We start from the raw sequence: 14,956 nt of genomic DNA on the forward strand, positions 1-14,956 counted from the left end.
ATTAACAGTGTTTTGCACATTATTCTAATTCCTAATGCTCAGAGAGCTTCGACCTTGCCGGCAGCCAGTGCTGACTCATTATCAGAGCTAATTTCAGAGCTGCAGAGGACACAATATGACTGCAGTGCATTCATGCTGCTTTGAGGGGGAAACTTACAGGTACATCCAGGCTGCTCTGTGACACTTTCAAAACCTTTTCAGCTGCTGTTTGCTACCAAAACCAGATGGATATGAGATCTTTTATGTCTTATTGCGCCTGTTTGCTGTTCTCCAGGGATTATGCTGCTCGTGCTGAAGTGTAGGAGAGATGAGTTCTGTCGAGTCCTCGCTGAGCGATCTTTCATGCAGATTCCGGCACTGTATACGCAACATTTCCCATTCCAGGTTCCTTTTAAGTCCAATTATTTTCAGGCTGCCTGAGATTTTATAAAACACCTGTGACCACTGGAAGTCTTTTGACTGTTTGCATCATTAATTCAGTCACAGCTCTGCTTTGTTGGTATGAATAATAGTGTCAGGACCAGCGGCTAGTTATGGAGTTGTTTTGTGAAATGAGCCGAGTCCCTCCAGAGAGTCAACTAAACTCACGCTGTTGGATTATGAGAGTGAAAAAGATTATCTATCAGCCTCAAAGCAGATATGAGTCTGAAGCCGAGTGGGTACGGCAGAGTTGTCTAGTAAAACTCAATATTTTTCATAATTTTTTCATCACAGTGTGAGATACAGCGAGAATAGTCTCCAACGCAGAGAATAACAGCAGGAGGAGCAGCGTGACCTTTTTTCCTCACCAGTGCATCACTCATCAACTCGTTCAACTTCCTGCTTTTCAACAATCATTACAGGGAACAGAGCGCGAATGAGCCAAAGCCAAATGCTGCCTGCTGCTGAACTAAGCCTCTGTTGTTTATTTAATGTTTAGCGATTAAAGCATGACAATAAGCCACTTTTTGATTATCATATCTCAAAGAAAATGAATCAAAGGAGATTATGTTGAATCAAAGGATGGAATTAATCATATCCAACTCTTGAACACTTTTAAAATATTTAATGCAGGAGATTTATGGAGTATTTCTAAATATATCCACCATTTAGAAATACTAAATATATCCACCATATAAAATATATTCTAAATATATACTCTTTATTATAATATATTCTAAAAATTCTAAATATATCCACCATTTAGAAATATTCCATAAAAGTTCTGCATTAAACATATATATAAAAAGAATGTTTGAAGGGTAAAACTAAAGATGTAATAAATGGTCTTTTGAAAGTATTAGAAGTGGAAGTACTCACCGTGCAAATTGGCCTGTTTCAGATGTATTTTACAGTTTTGGATTATTATTATTGAAGCATGAAGTAGTATACAAACATTTATCGTATCACATGTTTTGTTTATAAAATTTCAGTCTGTAAAGTAACCAATAACAACAGCTGTCAAAAGGAAAAATTTATATAGTTTATATTTTACTTTCCTCCTAAATGTAGCATAGTAGCTTAGAATATAAATTATTTAAAGGGTAACTCTTTAAATGTTTCTAATGTGTGTGAACAGTTCCTACTGCACATGTGAAAAAAGTGGTATTAGGCGAGTTCAAGATCACGCAGTACTGCGCAGGGCTGCACAGGGCTGCCTACATCGTGATGCATGCTAGTTAAAATGTGTCCACGATGACCAGGATGGGAGTGGTTTCTGCTCCGCATCTGAAGTCACATGACCTTAAGTTATCGTGGGAGCAAGGTGGCTGCAGAGCATTTGCGCAGTTGCTCTCCAGGTACTGCGCGACCCCAGACCCACCTTCATGACATCAGGACTTTGCCCTAATTGGCTTTTATATACGCTGATGTATATGACGTGTGTTTCGATGAATTTCCATATCAATAAGCCCCGCGCATCTTTTCTAACTCAAGTATCACATACTTTCAGATAAGTAGCAGCCGTGTGGCCGCACCTATGGGATAGTCAACATGAATAAACCTATAAAATCCTTCATTTAACGCAACAACCCTGAAAGATGTCGTCAATAAACTGCTCAGTTCTGTCAGCTTAGGGTGATTATGGAGAAGTGGTTAACTGCTGTGTCCAGTGTTATCTGTACTATCCACTCTTATTAATTAACCCTTTCTGTTCCTGTCACATTAACAATACAAAGAATTATCCTGAGCTATTCTGTGTGTGATGAGATGGCGCAGCGGGACAAGGCATGATTCAGTCATTTGTTCTGATTATTGTGTTTCATTCATTCAGTGAAATGTATTCATTAATTGTGAAAAATGTTGCTATGAGAAAATGCATCATCTTATGTGTCTACAGTTTTGCTTATTTGTTAAATGTAGTCAGCAAATTCCCCTCAGCTGTGATATAATCATGCACCAAAGCACAGTTGTCATCATAATAATTAATAACTGTGGTAATTGTATTGTATTGTTATTGGGCAATACTTACTATAATGTACCAGATAGACAAAGTTCAAATGTATTTAATGGTGACATTACAAGGAAAACAGAACATGATCATTTACAGTAAGACAACATTTAGGCTCTTCATCTACTCTTGATGAGCCACTGTGTGACCGTTTTGAAGTGAAGCAATTACAAAATATCCAAATTTGAAGTTGTTATTGTGACAAATGAACTGTCCATACACACACACACACACACACACACACACACACGTATAAAAAATCAGATAAAAACGCCCTCTGCAAAAGACACAGTTCACACAGGTCTTGAACCCCGGTTGTCTGCGTGCAACACGGCAGCAGTTCCACAGCTCTATTCCCTCAGCCTACATGGTTTGGTTGACTACTATTTTGAGCATCTCAGATTGAATAATTTCCGAAGGGGACTTATATAAGAAAAAGGCCAGCAAATTTCCCATAGCATCAGGTAAGAAAACTGATCGCCATCGTTGTTGATTTTCCTCAAACATTAATGGAATTTCATTTTCCTCCACTTCTTTGCAGACGAAGAAGGCAAACACCGCAGGCTCAGCCAAGTCACGTCACAACTACGGGAAGAGAGAGTGTCCGACTTCATAGCAGCGTTTGTATACCCGCCCCTGCAGTCGCCAGCAGATCTCGCTGATGCAGTCAGTCAGCAGGAGTTCAACTTGAACGCGCCTAATGTCTCTCTTGGCTCCAGAGGAAGCTGCATGTGATTAGATAAATGACCTCTATTGATGAGTTGCATTGTGGGAAATGTAGGCACCAGGTCTTTAAAAAAAACACACTGTTGGACTGTTTACCTTCCTCATCACCTCTCATTCCACATGTTCTTCTTCCTTTTCAAAACAGCTAAAAAATATATAAAGGATAAAATTCAAGATGAATGATTATGTATTTAAAATGTAAATTGTTAAGTGCTTAAATACGAGGTCAGAGGTCAGAGTCGAGCTTCACTGCATGCATTGTGCATGTGCAGTAGACCAAGGTTACCTCTTATTATCTACACAAAAGCTTCCAGATGAATAGCAATTACAAAAGGGTTAGAACCAAATGAAATGTGTCCTTCATCAGTAAAAGTAGGAGTATGAAGGAATATGTAATGTGTCTTTGACACGGCTGAGTAGTTCCAATCCACAGTCCCTGCATGTGAAGAAGTGCCAGTCCACTATCCCAGCTTGTGTAAGAGCCGCTGTGACGCCTGAGTGGATGAATATTTTAGTATAAATCATATTTTCAAAGCGCAGAATCATGAGCTTTAATTTGGTACTGACTGAGTGTTTGTTGTGCTTTTCCTCCCAAAATGTTGCTGAGTGGTTTTCTCAGACAGGAAATCTGCACCTGAGGTGCTAAATTCAGGTTTGCTGACTGCCAAGAACGGCATTGTATTTTGTGACTCTTTAATGGCTCCCAGAAAGCCTTATGTTGCTGAAACAGGTCTTGCCTTCACTGTCTATGAGTCTCACAGTGGTAATAAACATCTGGGTCCCTGTGTGCCTGTACTCTTTTATCAGAGTTTACCATGAATTTGAACTGCAGCCAACGAGAAAGCGCTGTCACTCCAGCTCTGGTGCTTATTCCAGGAGGTCGGCATCAGAGGAGCGGAGCTACGGGAGGTAGTGTGGAGGTACTGGATGTGGTCACTGGAGCCGGAGAGGGTGATCAAGCGAGCAGCAGAGTTCTGTATGTACTGGAGTTAATTCAGGGCTTCAGATGAAACAGTGTATAATTATGTGGTAGTCGTCAATTCATGATGTGATGAAGGCATGGATCAGAGTTTCAGCAGCAGAGGAGAGAGGAGGGTGATGGGCAGAGACAGTTTATGTTTGTGTGGTAATGGAAGAAGGCAGTTCTGGTGATTTGACTGACATGTTTCGAAGGAGAGGTTGGTGTCATAAATGACTCCGACTCTGCAGATGTGTGGAGAGGGAGGTGGAGCTGAGTTATCAGTGGTGAGGCAGAAATTATGAGTTGTTTTCATGAGGGATTTGGGGCAGATGGTTATCATATATTACATATAATATGTAGAGTTCCTGCATTAACACACATAACATCATCTATTGTATTCTGTATAAGAGGAACTCACACACAACTTAGAACTTGGAGTCTCTGCATTTTCTTGAAAACATATTCTCCACAACATAATTATTGGCGTCACGGACAGGATTGGAAGGAGAGAGAAGGACATCCCGATGGCTGTGTCTTGGGCTCTGGGTGACAATGAATGATGCCAAATCACAACAATGTTCGAACACAGACAAATCCTATATTTTCCTTAAGGCAATGGCGTGTTTCATTTGGTTTTATAACTTCCGGGACACGATCAAATGAGCCTGTCCTCGTGAGAAAAACTACCATGTAGGTGGAAAACGAAAGCAGCTTATCTTGAACCATATTTAGTTTAGTGATTGTTACAGCTGGACAGGAGGAAGTGAGAAGAAGTAAGAGTGAAAAGTCTGTATCGGGAGGTGGTTGAAACCAGAAGGTGAGTTATTTTATTTATGAACTTACTTATAAACAATGAGGGCTTGTTGTTACCCTGAAGGAGCGACCCAATATCACAAAAGGATTGCAAAATATTAAGTATTAAAAATATCAGGGTTGTTTTTTTGTTCCCTTTGGATGTCAGCTGTGAAATCGCTCTCTTCTGATGTGAAAATGCTGTGCAATTTGAGACCTCAATAGCAGCGAGAGAGACATTCCATTTATTCAATTAGAGTTTTTTTCTCACTTGTTTCCAGTCAGTACAGCCATTTGGTCTAATCAGTGCTATCTGTCTTACTGGCTTCCTGGGCTTTAAGGCCTTTTCCTGTTAGTTTTCCTCCGTGCAATCTCAGTTCAATGATCTGGGCCAGATGTATATTGTCACCGGCTTTCATGAACAACACAAATTGGCTGCGTGTATTCCTAGTAGAGTTTGGCGATGAAGGCAATGCAGCATGTCCGCCTCTCGAATTTCCACGATTACAGTTCGGCCACAGGCATTTTCCTCCATCAATATTCATTTGTGTGGTCGAGGCTGCCAAATGACACCAACGGCCAGAGCGTCCGGGGACTGTGTGACCTCATGTGTGGTCACAGAGGAAGAGCTACGCTACATCATGACCACTTAGACTATAAAGTGTGAGCCAGGGAGGAAAAAGCTATGTTGCACCAATTCGGGTCAGGTAGCACAGGTCAAGATTAAAAAGGAATTAGAAACACACATTAGGTAAAACATCTGTCAGATTAGACCAGATTTCACAGCTGGATTAAAAGGATTTAAAGCTGAGGGAAATGATTCACATGCTTCATTTCTCTCCATCCCTGGAAAGCAAGGAAAGAGAGAAAAATAAATCAGACTGACAGATGCTCGAGCAGAAGCTTCATTTTGATAGGCTTGGTTTTATTTTGCAACACTCCTAATCTAAAAGCCCCAAAAGATTTTCTCTCTTCTGCCTGGGTGACTGGCCCCGTGTGAGCGAGGTGGCACCTGCTGCTCCAGTGATGGATGGGTGGATGACAAGGGTGGCGGCTGTCACCCCTTCATCCTTAGGCTTCGGTGATTCATTGTCCTGCTGCTCTTCGTCTCAACACCTCATCTACTCCATAACCACATCCTGCATAGGGATGATATACAACACAGGCTGCCTGTGTGACATTACAACGGCTTGTATTGACTTTATATGCAATATTATGTTTAATTCATGCAATGTGCCAGTGCAGACCTATAATTCTGCTGTGATTTAATGTCATATCTCGTAAAGATATTCAACAACCAAACCATATACTAGTCACATACTGTGACACTCACAAATTTCAAATATTGTCTTTAATTCGTGTAATATTTGTGTGCAGACTTACGATTCAAGTCCTTCCGCTTCTTTTATTATCTCAGCCAAGGAGGTTTCGTCTGAGTTTGTTTCTCTGTTGGTTTGTCATCAGGATTACAAATGGGGAGGTGATAATACAATTCACAAATATCTATCTTTTGCATAAGTGAATGAACAAAATGTTCTCGGGGGGAAAATAAGGTCCTGGAACAATGTTTGAAGCTAGAAAGGTGGCAGGGTCCGCCACATGTAAACAGAGTCAAACAGTATGAAATTGTGTTTAATCAATCATGAAAACGAAGACCGTTTGTTTATTTACTTTGTTTGGACATTAAAAAAATCAGTCAATGAAGATCTTCCTAAAACAATTACATAGTGCACCTTTAACATTGAAAGATAAGTTTTTATTTAATTTTATTTTTTTACATTTTCCTTCTCAGGGAATGATTCATGGATCTTGAAAAAGCAGGCGTATTTACTTGGCCGATATCTATGAGCTAATACAGTTTGATGTGTATAATACCATTTCCAGCAGATTTAAATATGTTTTATTTGATATTGGATTAGGCTTGACTAAATTAAAGGGAACTTTTGCGCTTCAGTGGAGGCATACGCTCTATTGAGTGCCACTCTAGTTTAGATAATGCAGTAATCACATCCTTGGAGACAACAGTGAGACTCACACTGACTTGGACCTACTTTATATTTTATATTCTGTGTTTTTCCAGTAATATTTGTGTGTAGACGTATGATTAATGTTCTCTTCATCTTCACACTACTTCTACTGTATACAGTAGATGTGTGATAACCACAACCTGCATGAGGAAACATTTACAACACAGGCTTCTTTTGTGACATTACAATGACTTTTATCTGCTAACTGTAATATTATACTGAATTCATGCAGTATGCACATGCAGACGTACTTATTCAGATATGATTTATTATCCTTCACCCTCATATCACATAAAAAAACTCTTTTATTTAGCCCAGAGATGCAATAACATGACAGACAGCATATTGTGACACTCGTGAGACTTTATGTTTAATATTCTGCTTAATTCTCGTAACATTTGTGTTCAGACATGGTTATACAGTGATTTATTGTCCGGATCTTCATCTTCATCTTCTTTACAGTAGAAGTGTGACAACCACACCCAACATGAGGAAAATAAGCAACACGGGCCGGCTGTTTGACATTGGGATGACTTTTATCCATTTCAAATCTACTTTTATGTTTAATTCATGAAATGTGCCACTGCAGACCCATAGTTCTGCTGCGATTTATCATCATATCTCATAGTTTATTCTTTTATTTAGCCCTTAGACAGCATATCATGACACCTGACACTACTACTTGATTATTTTAATGTTCTGTGTAATTCCTGTAATATTTTGTGATGACTCTGACACATTATCTACCATCTGTAGCTCGTCTATCACAGTAAAAAGTACAAATATGGAATCGACTCATCTTTTCTCATTAACCTCATGTAATTATACATTCAGTACGACTGAATTTCGATTTTTTTCGTTGTTATCAGACCACTTCAACACTAATGTTTAGTCGCTGCTGGTGGAAACAAAACGCTTGCTTGAATGCTGCTTCACAGTAAAAGCTTTTCACTCACTAAATAACGGGAGAGGTTTTGAGAGAATTTATAAGAGATGAAATATGTTCAGCGTAACCACTTTCTCAACGATGATTCTACGACAGTTCTATGGGGATCAGGACAAGCACGTCACTGGTTTCAGACACACAGTTAAGCAGGGAGCCAGTTGTGGCGGAAATGCGAATCACTGCCAGTCAAACCGGGTTGAGCCGGGCCGGCAGATTTGATGGAAAAAGGGCATAATAGACACGTTCTTCGAAAATGAAATTTTGACTTGAAAGGATGAAGTTCGATCAAAGTTTTGTTGATTCTAGCGCCCCCTTTTGACAAAAGCGGTATGACACCAGTGCCAGCTGTCGTAAAGATCTTTGCATTTGTTCTGGCAGTGAGTGAAAGAAAGACCGCAGGATGGATGGCGCACAAATGTATTTATATGTGATATATGTGATCAATAATGATAAATGATAACTATATAAAAATATTTTCGCTGATGGTCCCGTCTGCTGTTACAGGTGATTTATATTCATCAGAGGAATCAAGTTACTATTTTATAAACACTTTAAAATTCCTCGTGGTCACTTCAAAGCAACACAATCAGCATATTTTCCCAGCATGCATTGTTTGAGTTAAAAACCCTCCTGAGACTCCTTTTTTTCATAGTTTGAAGAAAAGGTGTGTTGGATGGAAACATGCTGTAATGAAAACATTATTAATTCGTCCAATGTGACTGATGATTCTGATGCAATTCATTCCTCTTCATGACCGTATTCATCACAGTGAACTATTTTATTAAATTTGCATTAAACATGGGAGACAGCATGTATATGTGTGACGCTCAGAATGACTTTGACCTACTTCATGATGTGTGTAAACGTGTGCGCAGACTTGTGATTTATGTCCTTCACAGCTCTTCATACAGTGACAACCACACCCTGCACTGCGAGGACACACAGCACGTGCTGCATCCGCTTGCTTTAAATGTAATAAAATGTCCCATTCATGTGATATTTGTCAACACGCTTGTGATCCTGAAGATACAAAAAAAAAAAAAAAAAAAAAAATCCAACGGGAGTCAGATTGGAAATGTAAAAAAAACTCTGATGAAATGAGTCGTGCCAGTGACGAAACACACCAGCTGCTGAATAAAGCTTCTGAATTCACTTGAGCAGCTGTGGTGTTGCTCTTCATTCGGCGACACTACTTCTTCTTCATCTTCTTCTTGAGCATTTTTTAATTTTCTTTTATTTGCAAAGTCAGGAGACGGTGTGAGGGGGAAGAGGACGGACGCCCTCCAGCAGCCGCAGCAGCAGCAGCAGCCGCGGACGTGCGCGCACCGCTGGAGGCAGTCGAGCTGCAGACCGGGGCTCGTTTTGGAGGAACTCCGGCTGATGTTAGCGGCGGAGAGAGGAGAGCAGAGGAGACGCGGAGCTGCTGGGGGAAAGGCATGACATGTGAGCCAAGTCTGCACAGATACAACAAATTACCCAAAGTATGAGTGCGGCAGGGGCGGGTCGATGCTCGGAGGGACTTGACACAGGTGAATGAGCGCACAGCTGCACGTCCCCTCTCCGTTTTTTTTTTTGTTGTATCCTGCTTTCCCTCTCCACGGCTCCTGTCGCTGCTTCACCCTGCGCGACGTCAAGGTGCAGCGGGGACTGGAGGGAGGAAGAGCCGCTGTTTTTCTTTTTTCTTTCTTTTTTTTTTTTTTGATTAACTATCCGACATCATCGTGCACAGAGGAGGAACGACGCCACGGCTTTTGAAGCTGCTGAGTGACCGCAGAGAGCGAGACGCGCACACTGGAAAGGACACTATGTCAAAGGAGAGCAGAGGAAAAGGTAAGAGAGAGAGAGAGAGAGAGGAGAGGGGAACGCTGCATGCCTGGTCTCGTGCTCACAGGTAGAAAACGTGCGTCTCGAGCCGCTGCTGCCGCCGCCGCTGGATGCTGGCGCGCACAGCTGCACGGACGGATGGAGGCGATCTGGAGGAATGCGTGTCCAAACAGCCAGGTCCAGCCCCTCGTATCTTGTCCGTCCTGGTGTTGCAACGAAATTTGTGACCCGTGAGATTCAGTGACGCCCCCCAAAAAACCCAAAACAACCAAAAAACAGTCTGACTGACCAAATGTTGTCAGGTGAGCTGTCAGCGACCAACAGACACACCTGCAGACCGGTGTGTCTACCGCTGTGTGGCTGACCCTGTCTCAATATGGGGTGACACTATTTTTAGAAGCAGCCATTGAAATTCAGGATGTGACCACAGCAAAAAAAAAAAAAAAAAAAAAAGAGAGAGAGAGAAAAGGAAAAAACTACTTTTGCAAATGGAAGTGGAGCTGAGACAGAGAGGCATCAGACCGTAAATCTGACAAATAAACAGCCGCCACAAGGTTAAACCAGGAGGAATGATGAGGGAGTAACACTGAGGAGTTCAGTGCTTTGTTATTAATAGCAGGCTGCCCTTCATGCAGCTCATTTGATTGTTAAATCAGATGTGTGCTATGTGAGAGTTTTGACAGGAGGAAATGAGCGAGCCGTCTGAAGTCGTGACATTTCTGCAGCATGAAAAGGTTTTTTTTTGTTTTTTTTTTGGTCGCCCGGATTCCTCTGCTGCTCAGACGTGCCACCTGTTGCATTGTGCTGTTGGTTCAATGTAACAGTGCTTTTAAGTCGTGCTTGTATTTGTTGTCTGGATTGTCTTTCTCGCTGCTGCAGCATCATTTCATCACGTTTTTCAGACTTTCTGTACACAACACGTTTCTGTTTTTTGGTTTGCCTTGATGTGAAATTTTAAACTCTGGGTGACTTTTCTTCAGCCGGAGGTCCTGGCTTGGATTTCTTTGTCGAGTTGACTGAAGCCCTTCCACGCTTCAGGCTTTCTGCTCTGCATGTGGCCTTTGTGCTCTGACCTTTCTCCACGGGACGAGAGCGGAGGGGGAATTTCCCTGCAGGGATCGATAGAATATCAGATCATTTTGACTCTCAGCAACAAGTGTCATCAGAGAGGGGAGATTTCATTCATTCAGTGAGGTCTGGGTTTGCTTCAAAATATTGCTGCATAAGAAGCTTCCACCCTTTACACAAGGGTGCAGTGACATACATAGTGGAAAGTCTCCAGAAGTCTACGCATGAAATGTGTTCTTTTTTTTTCAACAAGCTGATTCAGAAAAAGTGCCAGGCGGAGGTGTAGAGTCGCATTGACCCGTTCAACTCTGGGTTGATACTCAGATCTCCCTTCAGCTCCTTAAATTTAGACAGAGTGTATTTTCTGTATCTGCTACTTCCTGCACTCCCACACACTATTGTAGACTGTATCCATGCTGCTTTTAATGAGAGAGCTATTCTAAAAAAGACATTTTTTTTTAACTCAGCAAAACCTAGTGGGGACGCTCTGGCTTGCATCATTTTCACATTCTTAAAAAGCCACTACACATATTGAATTTTCTGAAGGGGATCTCTGATGACTGTGCACATCAAAATCTGTCTGTCAGGTTTTTTGGAAGTACTACTGCAAATTGGGTTGGTTTAGTCTGGAGACCATGAGTCTGTACATGAAAAGAGTCTGGTGATGTGGAGCGAGAAAGACGTGAGTTTACCCAGCACGTCCTCACACCTAATCGACTGAACAGGATGACTGACAGCCACTCCGGAAAAACAACACGCAGTAGATCACTGTTCCCGAAACATCATGACACTTGCAGCGACACACGTACGTACTGGACGTACTGTCGTTACGTACATAGCTGCAGTTAAATGATTTGTGTGACCTAACTTTAATATGTTAGTAGGTGCACGTAATTCACTGTGGTCTCCTGAATGAACGTCCTGTGCACCCCAGCCTACACCTTATGTGGACTTTTTTCGCTCTTTATGTTACTCGCTGCCTGACTTCCTCCTTTACTTCCGCAAGAACTGCTACAGCCAGTAGAGGTCGCCGCCTAGCAAGGAAGAAAAAATCGAGTCGTTATAAGCTGCTTTCCAAGTCAGTTTTTTTGACAATAATGGGTCATTGCTAGCATACTGTTGGGGTTCCAGTTGCATTGTGGGTATTGTAGGCAGCAGGCTTTTAAAATAAAAAGAGGTCTCTTGTTATCGAATTGTTCTCTTTTTTTTAGGGTTAGGGTTACATTGTGAGGCTAACAATGATATAGGAGTGCATTGCTAAATCAATAGACCACTCTTTTAACGATCATTAGCAATGTCACGACAATTTGAGATCGAGTAATGAGGATTTGAACAAAGACTGGCCGCACAGCAGAATCAACATGAGTCACAAAACCAATAAAAGGGTTGTAAATCGTCCTTCTCACGATACAAATATGAAAGGGATGATGCTCAATAACATTCTCATTTTGAAACTGACGTGCGGATATTTTGGGCTGGGTTTGTTTGCATGTTGGCTTTGTACTAATTTGTCTAAATATACATTTTTGTACATGTAGATATTGATGCAGTCTCTCAATTCACCGTGTGTTTGTTTTACTTGAGAAATCAAGCAGTCCTATTTTTAGAAGACAATCTTACAAGACAAATTAGACCCTCTGAATGCACTGAAAAACATGTTTTTTCTTTATAGCACCGGCTGCAACTGGATGTCTTCTCTGGTTAATCTTAATTATATTGCACTGAGCCACACCGTAAAATTCACTCACTAATGGAAACTACACTGTGAGGGCCTTAAATTATTTCAGCCGAGCTCTATAAAATCATGTTAACCCTGCGATGCTCCAGCAGGCTGGTGGCAGATTGATGGCAGCGTGCAGTATGTGTGAGGTTACTGTTGGTACACTCATATCTCAAGCATGCAGTGTGTCATTAAATGTCGCTTGACCTCAGTTCACAGCACAACTTGCGACGTAGAGTGATTCTCACGGAAGTGTTCTTCAAAGTCCCACCAATATGGCCAGGACAGACTTTTTAATTTCATGACTTTCACTTATGTGTGCAGATCTTATCTGAGTCATTTTCAATTATAAGAGGGCTGCAGGGGATCCCACACTTCTTAATTCTAATTTCAATTTTCTGTCTTCATTCACTTGCGGAGCAAAATCTGCATTATTATCTAGAATACGCACTGCGTAATACTGTAAAAAGCAAGAGTGACAAAGGCGTGCTGTGTATTTAACAACCAGCGTTTATGGACTATTTAAGTGTTTACAGTTTGTGGTGTCTTCTTTCAGCTTTCTGCAGAAACGTCCGTGGATCTGTGCCCAGATTCAGCGACTGTCAATCAAAACCGAGGAGACTCCCAATTTTAATCATTCAAATATTGAAAGATAATTTGAGCAGAGTAATAAGGATTTAGGAATTATGAGGGCTGTGTTGAGTAAAGATTCAGTCCTCGAACTAAAGGAGCTATGACTCATTTAAAATAATATAAATGGATCTGGTCCAAACTGGAAGACTGAACTACTGGATGGATCGCCATGAACATTTGCACAGACGTTGATTGTCCCCGGATGACGAATCCTAATAATGTTTTTGATTCTCTGAATTTTAATTTGGCACCCTCACTCAATATTTTTTCAATGGATTGATCCTAAGTCTTGTATAGATATCCATGCTTCCCAGAGGATAAGCCCCAAATTACTTTTAGACCCTCTGCTTTTCCCCCAAGTGCCATCGTGAGGTTCATATTTGTGGTTTTGTCTGAAATTTCTTGACAAATGTCGGATGAATTGTCGTGAAATTTCCTTACGAAATTCATGGTCTACAGAGGCTCAATCCTGCTGACTTTGGTGAACCCTTGACCTTTTTATCTGGTGCCACCATCAGGACAAGATTTTAGTATGCTTAACATGGTAGGCTAAGACTGGGAACATGTTTCATACTTGATGTTCATGGGTCAAGAAGTTGCAGTTTGGTCAAGATAAGTACACAATTAAAATTTAATTGGCAATGAACAACTTTTGCTTTAACCTATCATTCCGAGGTGAACGCTGATTGTACAGTGTAATGGATATATTAATAAAATTGCACCATGTGATGTTTGGCTGCCACTGGGCTGGATTTCTCCCTCAAAAATTAAGGTCACATTACAGCATGAAGGAAGCGCTTCTGCCATTGCGTAACCAAAACAGACGAGGCATTGTTTTCCCAGGTTGCTATCCCCGGGTAACGGTGGAACAACTTGAATAACAGTGGAAACTCTACACTGCACTGAGGAGGCAAAAAAGGTGACGAGGGAGAACGACAGAAACCGTGGTGAAACACAAGTTAGCGCACGGGCTAGTCACTGAAACGAGGGCGCACCGGTGTTGTGTTAAGGTCTGTTCCCTCGCTGATATATGTCTCCCCTTAACACTGGGGCATGAGACTGTCCAAAACCGGCATTCTTTATTGATCAGTCAGTAACAAAACCTGGCAACGTATTGATGAAACCGCGTGTTTACGCTGCCTTTTCATAGCACTGAGTTTAGGAGTTCTTACAGTAATCAGAACATTAGCGTTAGCCATGATGCTAAAACTGACAGTGGCCGCCGAGAGTAACATCACAGGGAAATGCTTGGAGAGGGGAATTCTGTAAAGTTGTCTGTTTCTGCTTCAAGTTGTGTTCAACGCTGTGGAAGTACCGGTGAGTCAAGAATCAGGGCCTAGGTTGGCAAAAGTAAGTAAAAATAAACCATTACTTCTTGCTCTTTCCCGCTATTAAGAGGAAACTAAAAAACATGAAGCTACCTTATGTTGAAACAATCACATTGAGACCTTTTGCACACTAAAAAAACGAAACCCTAACTATTGAGCTAACACCCACGGCCCCACAGAGCTGCTAGCGTAGCTGTTGAATCTTGCTGAATAAACAGTCAAAGCTGCCAACTGGCTGTCGGCCAGTTCACTAAATTTTTCTCATTTAATTGTTCTTTCAGTGGGGGGAAATGCAGATGCTCATTCCCAGCTGCGCCCTGCTTCTCATTCAGACACTTTCACACCTGTGAACGTCCCTTTTCTTTGGCCACCGAGGAGTTACAACAGAGGGTGCATCTTCTTAACAGGGCCCAACAATGTAATCAGCCGGTGTGGGAATTCGAACTGAAACACTACATTTACACACCTGTTTCTCTATCCTTGTAGCTGCAGTACTTCCACCC

At 41.5% G+C, this 14,956-nt stretch overlaps 1 protein-coding gene across 2 annotated transcripts in view; it reads left to right on the forward strand.

Moving 5' to 3' along the window:
- Positions 1-8,958: 8,958 nt before the first annotated feature.
- The window catches only part of pitpnm3 (PITPNM family member 3), a 101,203-nt gene continuing 95,205 nt past the window's right edge, over positions 8,959-14,956 (forward strand). For both annotated transcript variants that reach the window (XM_030396729.1, XM_030396737.1), the window contains exon 1: positions 8,959-9,710. In XM_030396729.1, the coding sequence (XP_030252589.1) occupies positions 9,686-9,710 (25 nt within the window). In that variant the 5' untranslated portion in view covers positions 8,959-9,685. The remainder of the gene's footprint in view (positions 9,711-14,956) is intronic.

Source organism: Sparus aurata, chromosome 2 (genome assembly GCF_900880675.1).
Source record: "Sparus aurata chromosome 2, fSpaAur1.1, whole genome shotgun sequence".
In the NCBI taxonomy this organism is placed as follows: Eukaryota; Metazoa; Chordata; class Actinopteri; order Spariformes; family Sparidae; genus Sparus; species Sparus aurata.